The sequence below is a fragment of the Moschus berezovskii genome, chromosome 2 (assembly GCF_049115385.1).
Source record: "Moschus berezovskii isolate FMDL1 chromosome 2, NW_MosBer_1.0, whole genome shotgun sequence".
In the NCBI taxonomy this organism is placed as follows: Eukaryota; Metazoa; Chordata; class Mammalia; order Artiodactyla; family Moschidae; genus Moschus; species Moschus berezovskii.
Window position 1 is genome coordinate 48,666,948 of NC_142461.1, and position 27,375 is coordinate 48,694,322.

General features: G+C 38.4%; 1 protein-coding gene across 1 annotated transcript in view; it reads left to right on the forward strand.

Annotated features, from left to right (window-relative positions):
• The window catches only part of SATB2 (SATB homeobox 2), a 202,570-nt gene that overhangs the window by 23,048 nt on the left and 152,147 nt on the right, over positions 1 to 27,375 (forward strand). Inside the window, exon 3 of the mRNA XM_055398427.2 lies at positions 550 to 726. Within this exon, the coding sequence (XP_055254402.1) occupies positions 550 to 726 (177 nt within the window). The remainder of the gene's footprint in view (positions 1 to 549; positions 727 to 27,375) is intronic.

The following is a 27,375-nucleotide window of genomic DNA, read 5'->3' on the forward strand; positions in this document are numbered from 1 at the left end:
ATTTAACAAGATTTAGAAACATAAAAGATACAAGAGGGGTTTCTTTTAAATTCCTATTGATTTTCTTGTACATATTCACATAATAGCTTAGGGCCTCAAATCAAATATGCTTCCCTCCTAGTTGTCTTACAATATTTCTAGACAAAAGCACATCTGATCTGAAAATACTGGTCCCATTAATAGCTGATGATAAGACCATAGACATGAGGATGTTAGAGACAGAAGGTCTCCTTGCTCTCACTTGCTGGCTATGAACTTGAGGTTTCTCAGTCATGAGACCTCAATTGGGACAGTCCACTTTTTAGTGACTAGAATCTGAGGGCTTCTGTCACTGATTGGGGCAGTTCTGCTGCAGTCTGATAGTAATAATGTAGGGGGAAAAAATCCACAGCTTTCCCATTAGGCCTATCCGACTAAGAGGCTTGTTTAAACCAAGCCACTGTCAATCACAGATGAGTGACTTTTATAACTGTCTCTTCCCTTCTTACGACGGTGACTGAGATTTGCTTTGTAATGTTTGTGTTTTGCTCTTGAATTTTGTCCCTGCAGGTTTGATGATTCCTGTCTTTTGTGTGGTGGAGCAGTTGGACGGCTCTCTTGAATATGACAACAGGGAAGAGCATGCTGAGTTCGTCCTGGTTCGCAAAGACGTGCTTTTCAGCCAGCTGGTGGAGACTGCGCTCCTGGCCCTGGGCTACTCCCACAGCTCAGCAGCTCAAGCACAAGGTATTCTCCCATCTCCTTCTCCTCCCGGTGTCTCGGGCATGTCATGATTTGAGGAAGAGTATGTTTCCCGAAATAATTCTCCAAACAGGGATTGGAGGAGAATGGTCACATTTAGCATCTTTCCCAAACAATAGACAGCAGAATGTTTCATGGAGAATCTTATTCTCTGGTTGCTTTGGGAAGCATTTGACCAGCACCTCTGGAGCCACCAAAATCATTTCATTTTACCGTTTGCATTTCAAAGTGGTTATCATAGAGTTTTTTTTTTTTTTTGCATTGATAGCTCTCTTATTTTCTCTAAGTCCCCAATCGGTATTCTCAGAGTACTCAGGCATTTGACTCCTAACTTATCCAAACTTTAACATGTGATTTATAAGCTTTCAGTTTTCTAAGTTTATTCACTGCTTTGGGCCTGCAGATTTTGTACTTGATGATCAGTTTTTAGTTAAATAGAAAAAAAAAAAGTATGCCTCTTGTATACTGTACCTTTGTATCTTTGAAAACCTGTCTGTAGTTCTGTGGTCCAGTCATTTAAAAAATGCTTAGTGTCTCAGTGATCAATTCATTTTACTGATTTAATTAAATATTAAATTTGCTTCATTATTTCAGTCCATTGTGAACTGGTGTTGCCCATTGTTCTTTTATGCCAAATAATTGACAAAACAAATAACAAAAATACCCGTAAACCTGAAGACTAGAAAAATAAATTTTTGACCCAGTAGAATGATGTTTGTTTTTTAGCTGGAATGATTGAATTGTATAGATATGATAAAGGCTATAACTAAAGGACAGAAGCATGCTGCCTGGTTTTATTCCATATATTAATTTCTGTCCTTAATATTTGTGTACGTGCTATTGATTTTTGCTACTTTTTCAAATGAATTCCTCCTCATATACTTCCTAAGAACTGTTAGTCCAATCCTCTATTTATTTAGAGAAGGAAACAAGAGATTAAGCAGTTTATAAAAAGTTACAAATATGGTGACCAAGGACATGGGATTTAAATTCCCAAGTTCTTGACTCTGATTTTGTAAGCAGATTATTACTTTTACAATTTTTTAAAAATTAAATATTCAAATTATATCTTGGTTCTACCATCTGAAACCAACCCATCTACAGGAGATTAGGAATGTTTCCCCAGGACTGTGGATTATTGTGAGTTGAAGTGCATGCTGAATCCCTCCACTTGGCCTGTCCGGGTGCCACTATACATACAGCTGAATCGTAGAGTCCACTGCTTTCAAAGCAGCATGATAAAGGATGATTCATTTCCTTCTTGTGTGAAGGATTCAAGATTTGAGCCTGAGCAAATTGCACGCTGGGCATCATTGCTTTTATTGCATGCTATGTGCCCAAATGAAAGAAAAGAATCCCCCCTTCTTTCCCCCCATAAACTTTTCATGCCATTTTAGGGATATTTTCTCTGAATGTAAAGGTCATTGTATCCCACTGCTTGCATCCTGGTGTGCCAGCTTCCTGTTTGACAGGGCTATCCATCTCAGTTAGCACGGCTGCTCAACGCGCCGTGAGCTCACATGTGGAGCACAGAGCACTAAGTGGCCAAGATTTGATTTTTGGCACATGCTCAGGGAAGGGGCTCTCAGGAAATTTTCACAGGGGAGCCACACGTTCCATTCAGTGATGTGGACTGAGAGTTCTACTCACCAAGATGAGATCCACTAGCAAGAAATATGGTCCATGGTGGAGGGTTAAAGAGGAAAAAAAGCCAAAAGCAAATATTAGCTTCCCCAAAGTTTTTGAAAATGGTGGTTAAAAATGACTAAATATTACACTTTGTAAAAGTTGAATTAGCATCCTGAAGGTGCTCTAGATTGCAGATATAATTTATTTTGTAGGTAAATGAAGGTATTATCTCTAGGTCCTGTACTATAATTTCACAGAGGAGGAAAAAAAAATCACAGTTCATTTATTTTATTTTAAATTAGATTGCTGATCTCTGTTTTGGGCAAATGGAAAAACTTAGAATTGTTTCTTTTGAAATAAATGTATTAGATCTTTGGTGTCATTCAGATCATCACATGTGTGCAGTTTGTGGCACATTTATTAATATTATAGATCAAACAATACATGATAAGACAGATCATTCATGTGCTGGAGAAACAGCAGAGCAGGAGGAAGCTAGAAAAGGAGGCAGAACAAAATGTGATTGGATATTCAAGGCTTGAGGTTTTATATGTGTAGTTTTCTATTTTGTTCTGGTTTTATTTGTTTGTTAGTTTAGGTAATTCCCTCAAGATGGACAAGTCATTGGGTGACCTCCTAGCAAATGCATTTGTGGCAGAGAAACTGAGTGTTTCTGAACCTCTTCTTCCTGTGTTGGAGAAGTTGGGCCAAACTAAACTGCAGGGAGAACTGGTTTCTTGAGCCCATTTTTACAAATTTAGACTCTTGAAACATGATTTTTCATTTTGACGTGGCCAGAAAAGAGCTTCAGTAATTGAATTAGAATAGTATTCAGATTGTCTTTAAAAGAGAAAATACATCAGCAGTGTTGTTATTTTCAAGTGACACTCATGTTCCAATGATAAGGCAGCATACCCATGCTCTTGTAAGCGTGTTGTTGTTGTTTAGTCACTCAGTGTGTCCAGCTCTTTGAGACCCCATGCAGTGTCGACCACCAGTCTCCTCGGTCCATGGGATTTCCCAGTCAGGAATACTGGCATGGGTTGCTCTTTGCTTCTTCAGGGCATCTTCCAGACCCAGGGATCGAATCTGTGTCACCTGCATTGCGGGTGGATTCTTTACCACCGAGTCATTTGGGAAGCACTCTAATGAGCATAGCATAGTCAGTTTCTTTTTCTGAGAGGTCATTTCCTCCAGGTGAGCTGAAGTTTTATTTAAAAAGAATATTTTCTTATAAAGGATGATAGAAAATCTACTAAAATGTAATTCAAGGGTTTCTAATCCAACGCCTCCCCTCCCCATTTTACAGTAACCATTTTTATTTGAAGCCAGATATTTGGACCCAAGAGGGGATAAGAGCACAAGATAATGTCATAAACCATGGGCATTAGGCTTTTTATTGACCCAAATCCTCCAGTTTCCCAGAAAATATGCCATTAACTTTCTGTGGTTCTCAAGGATATGAGATGCAGGATTCATCTGACCAGCTGTTTTGCATATGCAAAAAGCCTAAAGATGGCAAGCTCTTTGCTTTTCCCAGAATAGGTAGCCTTAAGAACAACCGGCACGTTTTATGTTATATGCTGAACTATGAGTCAATGTATGTGGATCAAAAGTAGCTTCCAGTCTTTTGGAAGAGGAGTGTTAACCTAGGGAACGCTATGCAGTAACCCTCTCCCTCTAAACTCGTCACTCCTTTCACTGGTCTTGTTCCTTTTCATCCTTTCAGTTTTGCTTCACAAGGCTTTTGGTAATAGCCATGGACCTCTCCACCTAGTCAAGAGTGTTCTTTATCCTACTGATTATGTAGCTGTTCATACTTGCAAGGTAGATGGTGGACTCTGGGAGGTGGCAGTGATGGCAACATGATTCCTTACTGTGTACATTTGATTAACTTGTAAATGGATATCTTATCTCTCGCCTGCTTCCTATTTAAAATTTATTTTTAAACTTTATAATAAAATTTTTTTTTAACTAGAAAATTTTATTTAAGAACAAACATGCAGAAAAATAAATAAGCAAAAAATCCTTTCTAGCTGGTTTTTTTTTGGGAGTGGGTCATCAGTATGTAAAAGTTATGAGTTCAGAGGAAGTATATTAGTCACCATTTTTTCTTATGTGTATTAGAATAGTTAAATGTATGTGCAGTGTGTGCTTAGTTGGTTAGTTGTGTCCGACTCTTTATGACTCCATATACTGTAGCCTGTCAGGCTGCTCTGTCCATGGAATTTTCCAGGCAAGAAGAGTGGGTTGCCATTTCCTACTACAGGGAAATTAAATGTATGTGTCCGTTTAAAATGACATTTTTAAAAAGTGACACAAAAAATGCATTTAATGTAATCTGAATCAAGCAGAGTGCCAAATACAGTATCAATGATATAAAATTCTACTTATATGTATAGGAAAAGACAAAGAAAATATATGAAAATATCATTTGGGTAGGTTGTGGGATTATGTGGGATTTTCTTCTTTATCTAATGAGAAAAAAATGTAAGTATGAAATTCTACTTCTTCTATGAATTCTTCTCTGAATAAGTGGGAAGTTGTTAATTTATCCATAGGTGTGAAAACTTGTATATGATATAGATACATTATTTATGTTGTCTTTTTCAGTTTAAGATTAAAAAAGGAATAAGTCACTAATGGGCCCCTGTGATATATAAAACAAGGGTTTTTTTTTTTTTTTTAGTTTATTAAAGTATAGTTGATGTACAAAGGTTTCTTGGAGTTTTAATAGTACAAGGTAACATAAATTGAGCAATTATTGTTTATCAGACACTATTATAAGAGATTTACATGTACTGACTTATGTAATTCTTGCAACAGCTCTTGAAGTAACTTAAATGTGGAAACTGAGGCAAGTAAAGAGAGGGAAATAAGTTTCCTTGGGGCACAGGACTAGTGGGTGGAAGAGCTGAAATCTGAAGCCTAGTTAAACACCTCCTGAGTCAGAGGCCTTAACCATAGGATTGTCCAGTGACAGCCCTGATCACTGGAAATGCAGAGTTGGGATAGGAGTCCATTCTCATTTAATTCTTGTTCTTTTACTTTTGGACATAAGGCCTAAAAGGCAAGACTTTTTGGATTTGGATTACTCATACATAATGATTTTATTTATTTTGTAATGATTACATATATTCAATAATGATAAATTACACATATTTCACTTCCATAATGAAATATATGGAAATATTTCTTCAAGATAATTGAGACAGATTTCATTAAAAACAAGAGCCTCACAAAATTGTTTATTGACACCAACTCCTAAAACTATAAAGAGGGCCTATAGTAGGTTATGTGGACTTCCCAGGTGGCTGAGTAAAGAATCTGCCTGCAATGCAAGAGACACAGGAGATGTGGGTTCTATCCCTGGGGTTGCGAAGGTTCCATGGTAGAGGGCATGGCAACCCACTCCAGTATTCTTGCCTGGTGAATCCTATGGACAGAAGAGCCTGGCAGGCTACAGTCCACAGGGTCACAAAGAGTTGGACACAACTGAAGCAACTGAGCACACATGTACACGGTAAGTTACATAATTCAAATATACATTTCTTGCTTATGAAGCTAAAATGATTCCTGATAGGCAAGTAAAGCATATTTCTCAGCAATTCTCACCTTCAGATTAATTAATTCAGTAGCATGAAACACCTACTGTGTATCAGTCATTCTAGGTTCTGGGGATAAAGAACTGGAAAAAAGATCTTGCTTTCAGGGAGCTTATACAAGAAAAGTTTATTATATGGATTTCTAGTTGATTTTTGCCTTCTGAGCTCAGAAACATTGGATATTGAGGCTCAGAGAATAGAGATGCATATAAAATTTGTTTACTGATTGGTGCTAATTTTTAAGTAAATGTTCATTTTCTTCCTGAAAAACACTTGAGAATATCTCTTCTTGTTAGCTTTTGGAAATAGATGCTGAGGTGGGAAATATGGGTTACAATTTCTAGAAAATCCTTACTTGGCTTTATTAAGGAAAGCTGTTTATTTGTCTCTTCTGTCCATTGTTGTCTTCATTTTAAAAACAGCCCCAATGTTGGCTTTGCTTTTCTTTTTGGCCGTATAGCTAGGTATGTGGGATCTTAGTTCCCTGACCAGGGATTGAACCCATGCCCTTTGCAGTGGAAGTGCGGAGTCTCAACCACTGGGTCATCGGGGAAGTCCCTGGCGTTGATTTTTATTGGTGAAACTCTTCTGTTCTTACAGGCCCATTTCTTCAGAACACAAGGGTGGCACTAGTGGTAGGCATTTAGTTAATGTTAGAAGAATGAACAAATGAAGATATTTATTACCCTGGAAAAACATGCATTCCTAAAAAGTATCAGTTTACTGTCTTTAATTATTAGATTTGGACTCATAAACTGAAAATCATTTTGTTCTCTTAGAGTGATACATAGCACAATGGGAATTTGGTAGGAATGCCATAAATATTTTTTGAATATTTATTAAGGTTCATTTTTGCTAAAGTGTTTTCATAAGGAATTTTTATGTGTATATGAAGTTGTGTGTGAAGTTGCTTCCCATTCATTAACTTGCTGTTTTCATCAGAAGTGAAGTATAATTTGACTCCTTGTGAAAGTGTGAAAGGATTAGTTGCTCAGTTGCCTGACTCTTTGCTATCCAGGGACTGTAGCCTACCAGGCTCCTCAGTCCACGGGATTTTCCAGGCAAGAACACTGGAGTGGGTAGCCATTCCCTTCTCCAGGGGATCTTCCCAACCCATTGACCAAACCTGGGTCTTATGCATTGTAGGCAGAGATTTTACTGTCTGAGCCACCAGGGAAGCCCCCAGTTTGACTACTTACTTATTGTTCAGCTATTACCATTTTCAGATTATCCCATGTCATCATTCCATAGTCAGTGATGTTTTGGCTATGCTTGGTGTGGCCAAACATTCCAGTCATAACTGTTAGACTCAAAGAGGTAGTTATTCAAAGAGTACTTAGGGGACTGCTGGCATCTAAATTCTTCTGATCAGAGATATTGTGTCAGTGTTTACGTAGACCTCATCTGTTTGAAGGCATCGTATGAAGGGAGAATAATTTCAGCTTACAAACAATAAACAATGATAAGAATATATAGAATAAGATTTAAAACCAGAGCAGTGAGAATATTTATATAAAAAGGAATGGAATGGTATTACTTTATATTTTTTGTTATATAAAATAAATATTATTATATATATTATTCCTTTATTATCATATACTTTCTAGTGGGTTAGTTCTATAACATACCACATATTGGGAAAACTTTACATAGAATACACTTTCATATATAACACACACAAAGTTGAGAGTGTATTAAATACTCATGAACTCATCATCTAGGATCAACAATTAGCAATTTATAGTCGATTTTGTTTCATCTATGCTTCTACCCATTCTTACCTCTCTCCCACTCGATTATTTGAAATAATCCTACATGTAATATTTTGTCCATAAATATTTTACTGTCTCTTAAAAACTATTTTAAAAACATAACTACAGTACAGTGTGATGCCTAAAAATAAAAGATAATAATTCCTTAATGTAAAATATCCAGTCAAGGTTCAAATTTTTCTAATTTTTTATATCTATATGTATATATTTTTAGTGTTTGTTTATTCAAATTAGAGCCATACAAATATACATACTGTATTTGGTTGATGTGTATCTTAAGTCTTTGAATCTATGGGTTTTTCATTCTCTTAAATTTAAAAAAAATTTCTAAAACTCACATTTGCTGCTTTAATTCAGAATTATTTTTATTTTGCTAAACTTAAAGAAAACCCCAATTCTATAAATGAAAATATTATGATTTCAAATAAAAAATTAATAAGCTTAATCATAACCTTGTACAGGAATTCAGAAAAATCACTTTTTTGAGACAGAGAAAGAATGATTAAAAGACATATGTTGTCTAAAGCTGAAAGGTTTTTCATGCTCTGAAAGTCTGACATTCTCCCTACTGAAAATGTTTTAAATGATCTCTTGCCTTGTCTGTCTTAGTTTCTTTCTTTGGTTCACTCTGTCTCTTTTTTTCCCACTTTTTCTTCTTTAATTAAACTCTCATGTTTGGGAGACTCTCAGAAGTTTTTTCTTTATAAGGGCAATGTTGGAAAAAAGGTGCATATTTAGAAATTTTAGGCCTTGGAGCAAACTTTTAACAAACAAGCTGCTTTTTACAAAATTCTGTGGCTCTCAAAAAAGAGCTAAGAAAGCTACCCAAAATTGCTGTTAACCATGTTTCAGCCCTCATTAGAGCTGGATGGACCAAAATGTAAAACACTGGTTGGGCTGATACAAATCTCTAACAAGCCCCCATGCTCTTCCCTCCTCTACTATATAAAGTTAAGTATTCATGTATATGTGTGTGCATACCTGCACATAGCAAAACCTGAAGCACTACTTTTTCACTAAATGCCAGGGGAAGAATGCTCATCTTACTTCTTTGTCTATTATATACTTAAAAATGAATATCTAATATGTGTTCATAGTTCTGTATTTCTAATTTTTTTTTATATTGTCATAAATGTTATTTAAAATATATAAATGTGTATTTATGACTCATTTAAAGGTCAGCTGATGGAATTGTTGTGTATATGTAAATTTATAGAGAGTGAAGACCCTCTCCAATTTGATTTGCAGAATGCCTAGCTGTTAAGTAGGAAGTGTTTGATAAAAAGCGTTAAGGGCAGTGAATTAAAAAAAAAATCTGATCTCACTTGACACCTGACCTTGAAATTTTTGCCAGAATGTCCAATGGAAAAAATCATTATTAGTGGAAATAATTCGTTAAAGACAAAACTAGCTCGTTATTTTCTCTATTATGAGGGATGGGTTTAGCAATGTTTGCAGTTATGTTTTATTTGGGGCAGTTGATCATGGTGACCATTAGCTTTGATGTATTTTTTAAACTGCTTACAATCCTTCTTTTTGCAGTTTGGGCATTAATGCCTTTGACTTGGAGGGGAGTGATCATCTTAGTTCTGCGTTTTGGCATTCATATAAAATGATCCAGGTTAAAGAGATTGACCCACATGATATACAACTTTTATTTAATAATTAAAGTATGTCCCATTACAAATATATAGCTTTTGAGGAGTTATGAGTAGGAAACCTACAATCTAAAATTGGTGATACTCTGATACAATTTATATTGTGTTTAATTTTTTATTCTATTCCCTTCAAAAGTGTAACTGTCATTTACTAACGTATAGATTTAAAATACAGGATAGTCATTTGCTAAAGACCCACTCTTTTTGTGCTTTAAGAAGATGCTGTAGCAATTCTGTGAAAGGAACTCATTTGGTAAAAGCACATTCATAAATGATACAGTAGACAGTGCTGTTACCTTTTGTGTAGATCCTTTATATTTAATGCTTTTCATTGATAACAATTCTCAGTCTTGATGCTATACCAATCATATTTAATAAAGTCTATTTTGACATTCATGATAGTAAAAAATCCTTGGCCATAGACATTTTGTAATATTCAAATACTTTTTAAAAACTTTCTTTTTTTCCCTTTTTAATCTGGACAGGAGCTCTGTCATCTGATTCTTATATTTTCAGTTAATTCTTTGTGTAATTGTGAAATTTCAGAACTGTAGTTCCTTTTACTTGTAAAATTCGTATACATTTTACATTTATACTTTGTCCAAATTTTCTCAGATACAATATAATTGTATTTAAAATTTTTTATGGGATATAAACTCTGCAACAAACTCTTCATTTATTGTGTAGTGTCAGTTGGTGGGAAGTTTATTTGTAGTGTATGTAGGCACCTTGGTACGGAAAGGAGCCCTGCGGTGTCAGGGACCTCTTCTGTCTGCAGCGTGATGGAGCTCAGCAGTGGTTGTGGGAGGCAGGGTTGCGGAACGAGCATGCAGCTGATGGTTTGGTCACTCATGGGCTCCTTGGTTTGGTTTCTGAGGTGCCAGATAGATTTCACAAGATTGTGACGAGTGTTTAAAATTCAGTGCTTTGAAAAGCAATGTTTTTGTTGTTGTTTTGGAGTTTTTTTGATAGTAGCTTTGAGAGCTCTAAAGGGTCTTACATCAAGGTTGTACTTGCTCAAAAGCAGTAACTAGCAAGATTATTTGTGTGTCAGTGAGGGAAACAAAGGTTTTTCCCTGTCTGCCCCTGTTTGGTTTGAAGAAATATCACCCAGGACAGAAGAGCAAATCTGTGCTATTGTTTTACAAGCTAGTTACTCAGGTTGGAAAAGATCGCTGCAGGCTATATGCAAATAGACAGTGCCCAAGGTTTCTCTCAGCTTCCAGCTCCAGCTCCTCAGAGAAATGCATCCAACATATTCTTTCTGTCAGTTTTGTAAATCAAAGAATGAGATGCTGGAACACTCAGAGCACAGTCAAACCTCTGTCCTCAATGATGTGGCTCTACAAGGCCTAATAATCTCCCAGGTGAAAATCTGGGCCCACCATCCTGGGAGCCAAGTTAAGAGGACAGTCTGTTCTTAATCAAACACTTTGACCAGTTTTACCGACTTAAGGTGATAGTTCTGGAGAATATCTGCTCTAGAGCCAGAGTAATAAATTAAAAATTCAAGTGTCATGTTTTATTATTATGAATACAGTGCTTCCTTAAGGGAAGGGGGAGGTTTCTTTGAAAGGGATCTCCTTTAGATACTCTGCAAGGGAAAAGAGAGATTAGAATTATTTGGAAAGGAAGTACTTTATTAAAATCTTTAGTCTTTTAGAGCATGATTGGAAGAAGTGTAGCTGAGTTTTACTGCTCCCCTTTTATGGAGAGGAACACGATGCAAAAATTTTTGTTTATTGTTGTTATTGTAATTTTTGTTATTTTGTTTAGTTGCTCAGTCATGACCAACTCTTCTGTGACCCCATGGACTGTAGCCCCGCTAGAAGTCCATGGGATTTCCCAGGCAAGAATACTGGAGTGGGTAGCCATTCCCTTCTCCAGAGACAATGCAGGCACTTTTGAAGATTATACTTTAATTTTGTGGCTCTCTCACACACTATATCATTCATTCACTTAACAAATATTTCTTGAGTGCCTATTATGTGCTAGGCGTTGTTCTAGTTGAGGGCACAGCAAAGAACCAAACAAATAATGCCTCTGCTGTCAAGATACATTCCAGTAAGGGAGATAGAAAACTATAAATATATAAAAAAATGTTGAGTAGGACCTGGCAATAAATTAATGCATATGTTGATCCTATTTTCCCCATCTTGTCTAGAAGGAAGTTTTGGCAAATTTAAGCTTATGGAAAGTAGCCATTTGGCCAGAACAGAATTGAAGCTTTTGAATGGGGTTTGAAGATTAAAAATAAAATGATGTAGGTGCCTAAAAGGGTATGCCTCAGTTTTCTGAAGTTTACCTATTTGGACTATTCATGTTTGGAACAGGACAAATTAATACATCAAAATTAGCTTAGATTAAGCCATAGTTTAGTTTTTGTGAGGGAAACTGAAACTTGTATGAAATAGACATGCTATGAATATATTTAATAAAAATATTATTAATTAATTAATTATTAACTAATATGAAGCACTGCTGCCGCTGCTAAGTTGCTTCAGTCGTGTCCGACTCTGTGCAACCCCATAGACGGCAGCCCACCAGGCTCCCCCGTCCCTGGGATTCTCCAGGCAAGAACACTGGAGTGGGTTGCCATTTCCTTCTCCAATGCATGAAAGTGAAAAGCGAAAGTGAAGTCGCCCCGTCACGTCCGTCTTTTTGCAACCCCATGGACTGCAGCCTACCAGGCTCCTCCATCCATGGGATTTTCCAGGCAAGAGTGCTGGAGTGGGGTGCCATTGCCTTCTCTGATATGAAGCACTAATATTTATTTAATGCTTCTTATACATCGGATATAGTTCTAGGTGCTTCACAGGCAGTCTCTCATTCAGTCCTCATAATAACTCCTATAAAGCACATAATATAATTGCCCACAATTTACCAATGAGGAAACTGACATTCAAAGAGGTAAGTAACATGGCTGACGCCAAAAACTGGCTCCATAGAATGTGTACTGAACCAGTATCCCCCTCTGTGGCATTATATTTCTAGTCTGCCAATTTAGTTTATAATTCAAACTAATAGTAACTCTATTTTACAGGCATAAACTAAAGATTGACATTTTGGAATTGGTAACTGAACATATACATGTTTAAATTGAGCGGGGAGCTTGTTATGAGTCTAAATAACAAAACAACTTGCTGTCTTGGGATGGCATTTTATGAGAACTTATTTGTGAGACTCCCATTTTTGTATATCTAAGCTCTTTACAAACTTATAAATTTAAAAAACAACTTTTTCTAATTACAAACTAGTGCTTGTTAATTATAGAAAAGTAAAAAAATACAGAAAAAGGAAAAAGAAGACACCACCCGCACATCAGACCAGCGACCGAGAAATAAATGTAGGTAACATTTTAAGGCACTCTTCTTTACTTATCTCTCTTTGGTTGCTAAGTCTTGCGACCCCATGGACTGTAGCCTGCTGGGCTCCTCTGTCCGATTTTCCCAGGCAAGAATACTGGAGTGGGTTGACATTTCCTTCTCCAGGGGACCTTTAGTTATAGTGCAGGGCATTTTTTAAAATAGTTGAGGTCACATATGCAATATTTTCATCTGTGGTTCATTTAATATTATAATATATAATTTGCATATTCTTTATTATTATTTCTAATATTATATAGTAGTGAAGTTTTGGTTTTCAAAGCGAATATGAAAGATTTATCTTCTTTTGATGATCTGGAAGGATTTAGGAGTGGTCAGTAAATTAGGAGGTGTTAAGTACAGATACTGCGTCTAGGCCATGCTGGACCATCAGAGTGACCAGCTCCACTGTTCATGTGACAATGTAGTTACTCTTCGAGAATGTTTTTTGTAGGTTAGTTCATTTTAGCGACTTCCTTGGCAATCCAGTGGTTAAGATTCCACCCTTTGCATTTAGGGAGTGAGCGTTTGATTCTGGTCTGGGAGCTAGATCCTGCATACTATGGAGGCCAAAAAAAAAAAAAGTTTATTGTAGGTGTTTTGGCATTGACTTCCTTTCTTTCTTACCTCTGCCTTGTGGTAAAGAGTTAAGTTTTTTAATGTGGGAGAAAAGTTAAAAGGCATTGTGTCATTCAGGAAACCTTAGTTAATTGATTGCATATTTTGTTTTTTATAATAGTCTCGTTCTCACCACATTTTGGTCTTTCTCCTCTTTAAAAAACACATACACAGCATTGTGTGGGTTAGTTACTGAGTGCTTACCAGTTTCACAATGACAGTCCTGTGTTAACAATGTCCCTTGGCCCAGGCATTAATAACTGATGACAGTTTGTCTGTTTTTTAGCCTCTGGTTTTTGCTCTATGCAGTAGGATGGAGATGTTCTGAAAGAGTCATTGGGGGAAACTCTTAGGGAAGGTTTTTCCTGTGTTTGAATTGACTGAGCATGGCTCACACTTGGAGGTAGGGAATTTGTCAGACAAATCATGAAAGCTCCCAGGCTTGCAGGAGCAGTGGGTTGTAATCCCTTTTTGGTGGTTTGTTTCTAGAGGACCTCAGATCCTACTGGGCATGGGAACGAGATGAACATCTCTCTGTCTCTTTTCTGTATTTTATAGTTCTGAAACTGACCTGGCTTATTTTCATAGTGTTCTCTGTAGGTTAGCAGGTGTCAGATGGTCCTAGTTGGAAGTCAGATGGCCTCCTACCCTATACCCTTTCCTAGCAGTGTCATTGGTACTGTTCCCATCATCTCCCTTTTGTGTGCTTTTCTGGAATCATTCAACTCACACTGAGGTCTGTCCTTAGAGGTTGGGATCACTCTTTTCCTTTGTGATTATGTTGGTGGCCCTTGGATAGAGAGAAGTATTTGCATGTGTGTGTGCTAAGTCACTTCAGTCATGTCTGACTCTTTGTGACCCTATGGATTGTAACCCACCAGGCTTCTCTGTCCATGGAATTCTCTAGGCAAGGATACTGGAGTGGGTTGCCTCCCCCTCCTCTAGGGCATCTTCTCAACCAAGGGATCAGATCTGCTTCTCTTATGTTTCTCTACCACTAGTGCCACCTGGGAAGCTCAGAGAGAAGTATTTGTTTTCAATAAATATTTAGGTGGGTTTTCATAATGGGCATAGCAAAGATTGGTGAGGATTTATGTATCCCAGGTTATCCATAAAAATGTACTCATGTGACCAAAAATATCAATTCATATGAACAAAGAGTTTAGTTAAGAAACCGGTGTTTTCTTATATCTAACATAATACAGTGTTATAATTTGCTGCTATTTTCCTTTTTTTTTACTTGTAACCCCTGGTGGATATTAACACGTACCTATTTGCAGTTTAAATGAACAGAATTAAGATCAATAATGCTTTTCTGTCTTAACCTATTAAAGGGAAGTTTCCTGTTGTGACTAATAAGTTTATAAATTTTGTCCAAGTCTCTCAGCATAACTAATTCAGCCAGGTGAATGAAAAAAAAAAAAAGTCCAACTCTGTTGTAAGTCAGGGGGATTAAAACACTTGTGGGTGTGGTGTGTTCTTCCAGGAGAATGAGGTGTCATTAACACTTGATAAGGGATCTTGGCTGCATTGTCTTTAAGTTTACAAAAAATAATCAATTTATTATCCCCGAAAGAACGCACTAATAGAATATTTTTCTCTTGTCTCTCATTGGTATACCTCAGTATTAGTAAGACATAATTTTGTTATGTTTTCATGTATGTTTAGTCCTTACAAATAATGGTGTGCATATTGTTGCTAATTATAATGCTAGGGAACATAAAGCTTACTGTGTGCCAGGCATGTGGTAATTCACTTAATGCTCACAAACCATGTGTGACATAAGTACAATTATCTACATTTTACACCTAAAGAAACTAAGCACAGAGAGGTTAAGTGAATTACCCCAGGACGTCCAGAAAGGAAGTGATGGAGCCAGGATTCAGATGTTGAAACCCAGGCATGTGCTTCTTGAGAAAGGGACTTGGTCACTATACTTTGCCTCTCTGGATAGAGTCACTATACTCTACCAGACATTGTTGTGATTGTTTATATAAATAAAAGGCTCTGCAAGGCCTAATATAACTAGATTAGCTCATTAAAATGCTTACTTATTTCCCCCCTTTTTCCTTTATTTATCTTTTCTTCTTGTAGTAGATTGGGAGACAAAAACTTCAAAGACATTATGAGTGTGTTCTACTTAATCTGAAATATTTTGATGCTTCTGGAAAAGTGAGATGATTTAATTTCATATATAATTGCATGAGGAAATATAAATTATGTTTTCTAAAATACCTATGACACTAAACCACAAAATGAACAGATAAAACTGATTTGTTCTCTGACAAATCAAGATATATGGCAGTGTTTTCATTACAAGTGCCGTTCGAGGGGATGGAGTGTGCTACAATGTGACACAACTCTTCCCAGGCGGCACTGCTTTCACAGGGCCTTCCTGAGGTAATTTACAACCCATACTAAAATTTTTCTTAAACCAGTGTGGGGCAAAGCCCAGATTGAACTTCTCAAGTCATGGAATGCAGATATATCTTCCTAACTGACCTTCTTGAGCATTAACTTACTCTTCAGAAATAAGTCATTTTATCCTATAGAGAGAATGGGCCATTTTCAGGGCATGGGGTGGGGAGTGGCATTTAGAAAATTCTCTGTCTTAAGTGCATTTAATAGTTTCCTGGAAGGTATGTGTTGACTTCTTCTGGAGGGTAATTTATTCATAGTAAGACTGAGTAATAATTCTTTTTTCTTCCCACTGGACTAAAAACAGTGTGTTGTAGGTCTCTGTGTGGTGAAAGGCTAAAAACTAAAAAATGTGGATGTTGTGCGTTCAAGCACTTCTCAAAGGACCTGTGTCCCCAAGCTGCCACAGTCATTTGTTTGTCCTGAATTTTAAAAAGGTTTTGAAATGTGTGGGACCAAAATAGTTCTGTTTGTAGTACTGGGGAATCTGGGAAATAAAAGTGTTGTCTTCTGTGTGGGAGAGATTGATATGGCTTGATTGCTGGTGGCCGTGGTGGTTTAGTCACTAAGTCATGTCTGACTCTTGTGATCGCATGGACTGTAGCCCACCATGCTCCTCTGTCCATGGGATTCTCAAGGCAAGAATACCGGAGTGGGTTGGCATTTCCTTCTCCAGCAGATCTTCCTGTTCCAGGAATCAAACCCGGATCTCCTGCATTGCAGGCAGATTCTTTACCATCCGAGCCACCAGGGAAGCCTATTAAATAAAATGATCCTTCTGCAGGTAGCACCTAATCATTGCCTTGATTTTGTTGGGCAATGATGGGCTTTTCATTGAGTCTGCTAAAATCACTCACCTGGTCCCTTTTGTGATCCATGACAGCTGATTTGTGATGGGTGGGCAGGAATGGGGGGGCAGAGATTAAATGTTCAGGTCAAAGACAAAAACAGAACTCCATAAAGCAGATCTTAGTTTATTTTGTATTAGATTCCAGAGCAATGGGTAAATTCAGACATGCAGGAGATGTTATTCTGTATCACTGGGTCTTGTATTAGCTGCTTTACTTGTTTTTTTTTTAACAGTACATCTTCTATTATATGTAAAAAAACGTTGGTTGAAAATGGCTATCTGATATAAATGTTGCGTATGTGTGTTAGTCATGTCTGACTTTTTGTGACCTCATGGACTGTAGCCCGCCAGGCTCCTCTGTCCATGAGATTCTCCAGGCAAGAGTACTGGAGTACATTGCCATTCTCATCTCCTGAGAGAGGGGTCTTCCTGACCCAGGAATCAAACTCGGGTCTCTTGCATTGCAGGTAGATGCATTTACTGTCTGAGCCACCAGGGAAGCTAGAGTTTATTAAACAAACCAAATCAAAGAAGAGATAGTATTGTACAACACTGTGACAGTGTAGAGGGAAACTAGGCTAAGTTTTGAAAGTAGTTCTCAGTTGTCTGTTAGTTTTATTTTTTTAATTTAATTTCCAACTTAATGAATATAAATGGTTAGAAGCTTATGGATTTCCCAGTTTCTTTTCTTTAAGGCTTTGTTAGGAATTGCTCCGGAGAAGGCAATGGCAAGCCACTCCAGTACTATTGCCTAGAAAATCCCATGGATGGAGGAGCCTGGTAGGCTGCAGTCCGTGGGGTCGCTAAGGGTCGGACACGACTGAGCGACTTCACTTTCACTTTTCACTTTCACACATTGGAGAAGGAAATGGCAACCCACTCCAGTGTTCTTGCCTGGAGAATCCCAGGGATGGGGGAGCCTGGTGGGCTGCCGTCTATGGGGTCACACAGAGTCGGACATGACTGAAGTGACTTAGCAGCAGCAGGAATTGCTCATGGTGAACAGTTGATCAGGTGTCTCCTATCAGACCGCTGAGAGCTATCTAACACAGTGAGACAGGACCTTGGGCTCCAGCCCTGTGTTTTCTATGCTCCTGTTCTTGTTGAGGACAGGATAGTAGAGTGTGTTGTTAGGTGCTGTGAACTCAGGAGGGTGACTGCTGGGCTTTTAGTCTTGTTACCACTTTCCAGCTCTGTGACTCTCTGCCCTTCATCCTCATCTATAATGTAGGGGTTAAAGGGAATTCCCTGATAGTCTAGTGGTTCACACTTGGTCCTTCCACTGCAGGGGTGTAGGATATAAGATTCCACATACTGCTGCTGCTGCTGCTGAAAAAAAATAGGGGTAGCAGTAGTTGCTTTTCATTCATCACCTCCTTCCTAGGGTTGTTAGGAAGATTAAATGAAACAGTCCAGATAAGGTGCTTTACACAGGGTAAGGGCTGGGTACATGTAGTTACTAGTATGCTACTGCTACTGCTACTAAGTCGCTTCAGTCATGTCTGACTCTGTGTGACCCCATAGACGGCAGCCCACCAGGCTCCCCCGTCCCTGGGATTCTCCAGGCAAGAACACTGGAGTGGGTTGCCATTTCCTTCTCCAATGTGTGAAAGTGAAGTCGCTCAGTTGTGTCCAACCCTTAGCGACCCCACGGACTGCAGCCTACCAGGCTCCTCCATCCATGGGATTTTCTAGGCAAGAGTACTGGAGTGGCTTGCATTGCCTTCTCCGAGTTGCTAGTATAGTTGCTACTAATACTTTACAAAGCAGAAGCTAGATACAATATGTTAATTTATTTGGTTTTCTGTAGTCTCCATTCATATATCCCCTCCTTCTGCAATACTGGATGTGAATTATTAATATTATTTTCTTAATCATTTTGATTTTCTTGCTGGATAGGAAGCATAGATCCTATGATATTCATTGTGTTTTGATCAGCGAAATTCTATTCTATGGCTCTACATCAACTGGAAAAAGATTGATTTTTTTTTTGTAGACAAAGTATTCTGTTCTATATTGACTCTACTTTTAAAGTAGAATTTAATCTATATTTTATATATGCTGACAGTATAATAAAATTTCTCCCAAGTCACCTGATTGAAATTGTGTCTTTTAAAAATGAAATAGCCTTTATTAATAACAAATTTTAAAAGCTTTAAATTTCAATAATGGTTTTGTAATAAAGTGAGTTAGTTTTTTAGTCAGGTGACAAACACTTTGTATCTATTCAATCTTATCCTTCTATAACTTTCTAAATATCCAGGTGCTGTGCCATGCTCAGTGGCTCTGTCATGTCCATGTCTGACTCTTTGCGACCCCATGGATGATAGCCTACCAGGTTCCTTTGTCCATGGGATTTTCCAGGCAAGAATACTGGAGTGGGTTGCCATTTCTTACTCCAGGGGATCTTCCCGACCCAGGGATCGAACTGGCATCTCCTGCATTGGCAGGCAAATTCTTTACCACTATGTCACCTGGAAAGCTCCTCAAATATCCAGTTATCTAAGTACAAATGTAGCTTGACTACAGTGAACCATCTAGTTTAATACAGCATTCCCACCGTTGGATTGAAAACCAGGCTATTTCCCATCTCATTCCTCTTCCAAAATAGTTGTTCATATCTTTTCTTCTTCTGTTTCACTTATGGAACTGCCTCAAAGCAAATCTGGGGCTGTGTGGAGCAGAAGGAATTTAAATGTTTTCCCTGGGGACACATTGTCAATAGGTATTTGTGACCTGGAAAATTTGAATGTTATTTACCTTAATCACAGCTCCTCCTTCTTTTCATTCTCCTTCCTGGATCATCTCAGGACATAGCTTAACTTTGGTACATCTTACCTGGACTAAATGATCGCATCTTAAAGAATAAAAAAAAAAGTAGACAGTGGTATTTGTGTGGCTAAAGAGTCCAACTAGATAGAGATATTAGGTCATGTTATGCTGCATTCAATTCCGTTGCAGCATAATGCTGTTAGCTTGTAAATAGGGCGAGAAGAAATGAACGGACAGTGAATCCCAAAGTAGCAGTTTTACTTGGATTTTTTTAACTTCTTTCCCCTTAATCCTGTAGTGTTCTTCCATTCTCACTATTTCTCTCCCTTTTCCCAGTATTTAAAATATTCCTGTCTCCCCCCTGCCCTTTTTTGAGCAATATTCTATTATTAAAAAAAAAAAAATAAGCATGAGTTACCTGTGGGGAAACAGCATTTGAAGACTTTTTTCCTGCCAGCTAGTAGATGTGTGGTCCCACTGTGTTTTGGTGTGTGTTTATTTTAATATTAGAATTCCCAGCTGAAAGCTAATAATACTCTAAGAAAAGTATAATTATGAAGGTAAATCTGTATCAAAAATTGCATGGTGTACCTCAAAGTCAAATATAATTATTAGGGGATAGTCTCCTATTTGATAATTATCCATTCATAGATTTATACATAAAGTTGTGTTTTTAAAAATGTGTATTTTTAAAATTCATTGAATTTCCCACAAGTATAATCCACTAGATTTTAGGCAAAATAACCCACTTTGGTATAATAGAACCACACCTATATCAAAATAACTAAAATACACTAAAATAGAAATATAATGTTCCTTCTGCCAAATATTATGACGTGACTCCTGCCAAGCCCTGATGCCCACTCCCTTCTGAATCCAGTCATTCTATTTTTAACTTTCCCAAGCATTCACCCCTGCCAAGGTCTGCGCATGTGACAGCTACCCCTTTACCCTGTGGCTGTGGGCAGTGGCAGTGGGAGCAACGGTGATGCTAAAGGTTGGCGGATAGGCTTGGTGGGGCTGGGAGCAGTCTTGCAGAGAAGGATAGCTCACAGGGAGTGATGCTGGTCCCGGAGGTTGCCTGCAGAGCCTGTGGAGAGTAGGAGGGAGACTCACATCCTGAAGGAGACAGGCTAGACCAGGAGGGACACAGTGCAGGTGCCACGGGACTAGCTCCTAATTGTAAAGGTTTATGGGGCCATCACAGACCTATGGGGGAGGCACTCCAAGCACAGTCTCATTTGGGGCGTGAGGGATGAATTCATTTAATCAAATTTCTCACGAACGAAGGAATTCTCTTCACATCAAATCAAACAACTTATTTACAGATTTTAACACAATTTGGATACTGATTCATGTTATTGGTGTTCATTCAGTTATTTATTTTTTTAACCAGTATGCATCATTAGTATTAAATGCTTGTTAAAGCAATATAATTTTTAATTGTAATGTACATTATTCTACATAGCACCATCAGTGATTCAAATGGCTCATGATTAGCAACTTTTTTCAGAGATTTACAGTAATATTGATGACTGAGACTCTATTCCAGTTAATAATGTCTGAAACAGTTACTTTGTTTTAGCTTAGTTGGAACAGTTATTTGAGACCTCGGCCTTTGGGCAGATGACAAACTTAACTAGTCTGTTCCTGAAGATAACATTTTCTTTTGAGACTTGCAGTCGTGGAGCTAGTACTTGAGTTATAATAACCCTGTACTATGAAGAAGGACTGCGTGTTTCTCACTTCAGGCCCTGTATTTTAATATGTAAATTTTATGGCTCTCATTCTTATTTGAGTTATTTTGTTTTTTAGATTGTATTCAAATTGCATAGCCTCTCATCCTGTAGATTTTTCCTCCTTTTATGATTCCCAGCTTTTCGCTTCCTCTGTATTGCCGTGGTTGCAGCCTTTCCTTAATCGGAACACGCTGCTCTTCTGCCCTTGGCTGTGGCGTCCTGCTCTTTACCCCATCTTGCTGCCAGAGATCATTTCTGGGGGGACAGGTGTGTGCTGACGGATTCCATTGAGACCCTGTTCTTGTTGAAATCATTCTGGTTTTTTTTTTTTTTTTTGGTGATCCACGGGGAAAGGAGTGACCAGCTAGACGCATTTCTCAAGCAGAAGCCACATGGTGTTTCGAATGGAAGGCTTTTGCAGACTGGGGTTTGTGACAAGCAGGAGAGGCTGGCGCAGGAGTCTTTAGTGAGCGCTTTGACACACCGAGTAACAGCCCATTATCACTTGCGGTGGTGTCAAAACAATACCGCAGTTTGAACTGCAGCTCAGCGTACTCCTGCTGTCACACAAGCTCCCTCCTAAGTCATTAAAGTGTTGGCGTGGACTCTTCCTGGGAGCAGTTAGAGATGCTTTAGGAGAGGGGGAAGTGTTTATTAATTCAATTGAAGAAGTGCTATTAATCATCTGCTCTGTGTCAGGCGCTGTGCTGGGCTTGGGGGTGGGGCTCCCATGCCAGAATGACAAGGTCCTGCCCTCAAGGTGCCTCTTGCCTAGCAGACCCCGAGAGTACAGCGGCTGTCATGAGTAACTTTGGAGGGGGCAAACAAAATTACTTTGAGAGTTTAAAAGAGGATAAGATCCCTCTTACCAGGTTGGAGGGAGCCATTTAGACTGATGAGGGAAGTGATGTGTGAGAGGGGCCTTGATAAGACTGTAGGATTTTGATGGGCAGAGATGAGGTGAGAGAGACAGTTGGTAGGGAGTTCTGTTTAGCTGGTAGGCAGGATGTGTTTAGAGGAGATCTGAGGACTCAGGAACCTACTGTAAAGAGCTGTGAATGCCAGGTTAAAGAGTTAACATTGACTTAGTGGTCTCCTGCTTGAGCCTTCCACTGAGAGGTTTTTGAGCAGGGCAGTGATATGTTAGGATTATGTCATTGCACAGTAAGATATTAGTTTAGGTATTAATCAGTTAAGTTTGCAAGTGACTGCATGTAGCAGAAATGCTGCAGAGGTAGTATAACCAAATAGGGGCTTTATTTGTCTTATGTAGTGACCAATCCAGGATAATACAATATTTCCTAATGCTGCCACAGACACAGGCTCTGGGTCTCTTCCTGGCTTCTCTTCTTATGGTTGCAAAATGGCTGCTGTACCTCCAGACATCCAGTGCAGATTCCATGCAGGAAGAGGGTGGGGAAAGAAGGAAAAAAGGCTAAATGCCTCTCCTCATGAAGCTCTATATTATTCTGGAAGGGATTTCATCCCCTAGGACTTTGTCATTTATCTCAGTTTCCGGTCTAGAGAGCCTGGGAAATCAATTTTTTTATTTGACACAACGCCTCTCAGAAAAAAATTGGGATTCTTTTGGAAGAAAGAAAGGGAGAGTGGTTATTGGGTAGATAGTAGGGTAGATAGTAGCAGTGTTGGCCACAGCTTGTTTGTGAATCTATCGTGGGAAATCAGGAAAGACAGAGAGCAGAGGGGCAGAAAGCTAATCATGCCAGAAAAGATTTCTGATTAGATTCAGAGAGAATAACTTCAGAGTTTGGTTTCAATTTGGGACAATCAGTTAGGAAAACTAGGCTTTAAATCTAGCACTATTATTAAAAATTCATTTTTTTTTACGAAGTCACTTCTCTGAACCTCAGTTTTCTTATCTATAAAGTTGACGACTTCAAAACCTGTGAGCCAAAATCTGTAATGCTAAGAAATGATTGCATATGTGCTCTTGAATACTATTTTCAGATTAAACACTGAGTAAGTTATAAAAATAAACATACGGATTATGAGAAGATATAAATTTATTTAGAAATGTTTTCTGCTAATTTGAGGAACCCAAGAGCGAGCAAAAGTATTTCATGTATTAATTTTAAATAGATTTTTAAAAACAACACTGTAATATTCCTTGGCACTGGTGTTTTCTGTTATCAACTATACTTGCATTTCGTTACTGTAAGGGAAGTAGGAGATAACAGATTCACTCCCGAGCCCCTGCTCTAACAGGATTATTTATAATGTGACAATTTATTACACGGTCTTTTCCTGATAAATAGCTCAATTACATTCTCCATGTATTTTACAGTTCCATCTGGGGCAGCTCGTACCATACAAAGCAAAGATGCACAGTTCTATTTTTCATCTGTGACTTGTTCCTGTTAGGAGAGGTGTTGTCTCTTTGCTCCATCCCTGATTTCTTCCCTGACCCACCATGACAAGGCACATATGCCTAGCTCAGATGGGTCCACACTGTTTTAAGTGGGGAAGGAGATAAAAAAAAGTAGAAAACCTGGCCCCTATCCTTGAGGGATTTATTATTTAGTTGGGAACAGAAGACAAAGACACATAGAACAAATGGAGAATAGCACATAAGATGAGCTAATGAAATGCTGGAGCAGATGCTGCTATCTCTGTGTGCTGGGGTGGTGTGGTCCTCTCTTGGCTCACTCACTTGCTGACTCTCTCACCTTTTTGGGGACATTTCTTCATCATTTGTCCTCAGAATTCTTGTAGCTTCGATTTCTCCCTTGCCGTTAGCTCTTTCTGCTTGGTCTACAGAAATGTTCAATCAAGACTGTTCCAGGGATGTCCCTGGTGATCCAGTGGTTTAAGAATCTGCACTTCCTCTGCAAGGGGCACGGGTTCAGTCCCTGGTTAGGGAACAAAGTTCTGGATGCCTTGCACAATGTGACCAAAAATAAAAATAAATAAACTAAAATGGAGAAACAGCATCAAAAAGCAAACTAAAACAACAAAAACCTGTCCCAAATTGAAACAGATTCTCCATATTAATTCCGTGATTCAGGCAACCACAGTATTCTTGTTAATTGTATTCAAAGTTTGCATCACTCCATTCTTACTATCTAGCTCTCATCAGTCTCAAATTGCTTTTACATAGTGTTTTTCTAGTCACCGAATTTAGGAGCCCCACAATCTGGCTTGTTATCCTTTTTCATTTGCTTCCAATCATGGAACTGCTTGCATTTTCTGCCCTCGTTCAGAATTACATTTCTTATTGTTCCTCAGATGTACCATATTCTTTCAGGTACATGTCTTTATGCATTTTCTGAAATGCTTGCCTTTTCTCCAGGTTACCTGGAACACTTTAAGACCCAATTACTGTTGTAGTTATCACTCTAGAAGGATTATCCACGGTCCATTCACCAAATAGCATTAATTAGTTGCTTTCTTCTCTGTGCTCCTATAGCACTTATCTTTGTAACAGCAGTTAACACAATAGATTATAGTTTTTCTGCTTACCTGTCTTTTCTCCCCTGGTCTGTGAGTTACTTTAGTCTAGAGACCATGTACTATCCATACTCACTGCTTGCCATATAGTGGGTTATATGGCATAGTGCATTATAATCACTCTCGTTGCTGAACTACTGACTTTGGAGTCACACTACCGGAGTTCATATATTGACTACCACTTGCTTGCTTTGTGACTTTGAGCAAATGTGTAAAACTCCATGAACCTCAGTTTATTTATCTGACGTACTAAATAAAAATAATACCTACCCTTATAATGTTATGTGGATAAGATGACATCCAAGTAAGGTTCTTAGTGCCTAGAACATGGTCGGTATTCATGTTAAAAGAATATTTGTTAAAAAATATTAATAAATGGAACAATATTTGGTGGTAATACTATCTGTCTCCTCTTTCACTATTTGTTTTAGGTGAATATAAGCGAAGAAAATTAAAGGGCGTTGTCATGCGTAAATATGACAACTTGGTGAGCTTCTGGATGACAAACTCTACTCAGTAAGGATGAGACCTTTATCATAAGAAGAAACAAACTATACAAGATCAGTAAATGCCATTTATTAGCAGTTACCATTTGGGCTTCTTATTTAGAAAAAAAGCCTCCAGACATCTAAGATCACTACTAAAGCTTTAAAAGTAAGAGGCACAAAGAACTTTTATGACTTTTTGAAAAGCTTTTTATTTTTGTATTTGCAAAGGTGAATGTAAATGTTTTACCAGGCCCTAAGTGTATGTTTTGATCTACTTTTACACTTATTAACTGCTTCGTTATAGTAGGAAAATTCATCATAGGTTTTAACACTTGCTTTTATGATAGTCTTATGATGTCATTCTTGTGTAGTACGTTGCATTAAAACATAAAGTGACCACCCTGAGCAGTTGGCTAAAATAATGCAGCATTCATTCTTCTTGAACTGCAGCCTAAAATATTCCATAGTTAAAGTTATAGCAACATATGCTGGGAGGTCAGTTTTTCAGAGTTGTAATCTCACTTCAAGGTTGGAGATTGGTAAAGATGACAATCCCCAGCATTCTTTGTCCAGTTCTTTGGGAAGACGATACTGGAACATACCAAGTTCTGATAAATGAAGCATTAATGGGTCCTATTCTGACTATCAAGTTATTTGTGTTGAGGAACGGGTGGGTGATCAGTAATAGCAGTTTAACTCAGATACCAACTGAGATGAGAGTGTTCCGCCTGAGGAACAATGGCTTGTTTTACAATGTGGCCACAAAATTCAGCGTGGTTGATCCTAGCTGCCTCAAATATCATTAAACTAATCTCAGAGCCTGGGATTAGGTTTAGCTGACCAAGTGTCCTTTCAGGTCAGAGTTCAAGGAATCATGGTTAAGTTTCAGGGAGAAGGGAAGACAACATGCTCTTGATGTATTTGCAGCACAGATTTTCTTCTATGGTACTTTTCAAATCCGTCAAATACCCTTAACTGCTAAACTAACACAGAGAAAGGCAGTTCATAGTCTCTAAAATAGTCTGTTTACACAGGTTATTAATGACTCTGGCCTATAGAGTGTGTACAAACCAAAAAGAAAAGTTGGTGAAGGGGGTTGGCAGTGATGAGAGAGAGGGAGCTGTGCTGACAAACTTCCTCTCTTTCTCATTCTTTACACTGCCGTGATTAAATCCAGACTTAGCAGTGGCATCATTACATTGGGAAGATGAGCTGGAGACTCTTTTGATGTTGAAATTCTTAACATTACCCTCCCCCTCCCGCTGCAGTAGAAAGGGTATTCACACTGTGACCAATCTTTAAAAACAAACCCATGCTAAACAGCAGGCATATTCTAAGCAAAGATTCCTCCTTTATAAAAACTTGACATTTGTTGCAGGTGGTGTTATGACACCATGGTATAGAAAAATATAGTCTTGATTTTTTTAAGCAAGGTATTGAAAATATAAAGTAGGCAGCATTGTAGGGCACAGATTAATTTAACCATGATAAATATGTTAGTTCACCATCTTGTCCATGGAAAAGGCTATTCCTCAGGGAAATGGTATTAACTATGCAGTATCTTATAGCTGAATGTTCTGTTCTGTTCAGTCACTCAGTCGTGTCCGACTCTTTGCGACCCCGGGGACTGTAGCCTACCAGGCTTCTCCATCCATGGGATTCTCCAGGCAAGAATACTGGAGTGGGTTACCATTTCCTTCTCCAGGGGATCTTCCCGACCCAGGGATCGAACCCGGGTCTCCCGCATCGGAGGCAGACGCGTTAACCTCTGAGCCACCAGGGAATGTTGGAGGTTTATACAAGACCTGGATTCAGCTTTCTACCTATTATTTTATTTAGTGCCATTTGTATATCAGTAAATTTACTGTAAATTCACTCCTCCAATTTCTGTGTAGAATACTGTGAAAATAACACAACTGAGCAATGTATAGGGCTGGCTGTGAAAAGAGAAAAACTGGAATGGACTATGAGGATTGTGAAAAAAGTGAAAGTGTTAATCACTCAGTGTGGGTGGGTGTGCTCAGTCACTTCAGTTGTGTCCCGCTCTTTGTGACCCCATGGACTGTAGCCCGCCAGGCTCCTCTGTCCATGGAATTCTCCAGGCAAGAATACTGGAGTAGGTTGCCATTCCTTTCTCCAGGGGCTCTCCCCAGCCCATGGATAGAACCCAGGTCTCCTATATTGCAGGTAGATTCTTTACCGTCTGAGCCACCAGGGAAGTAGTTGAGTCCAAAGCATAATTAGAGATCATC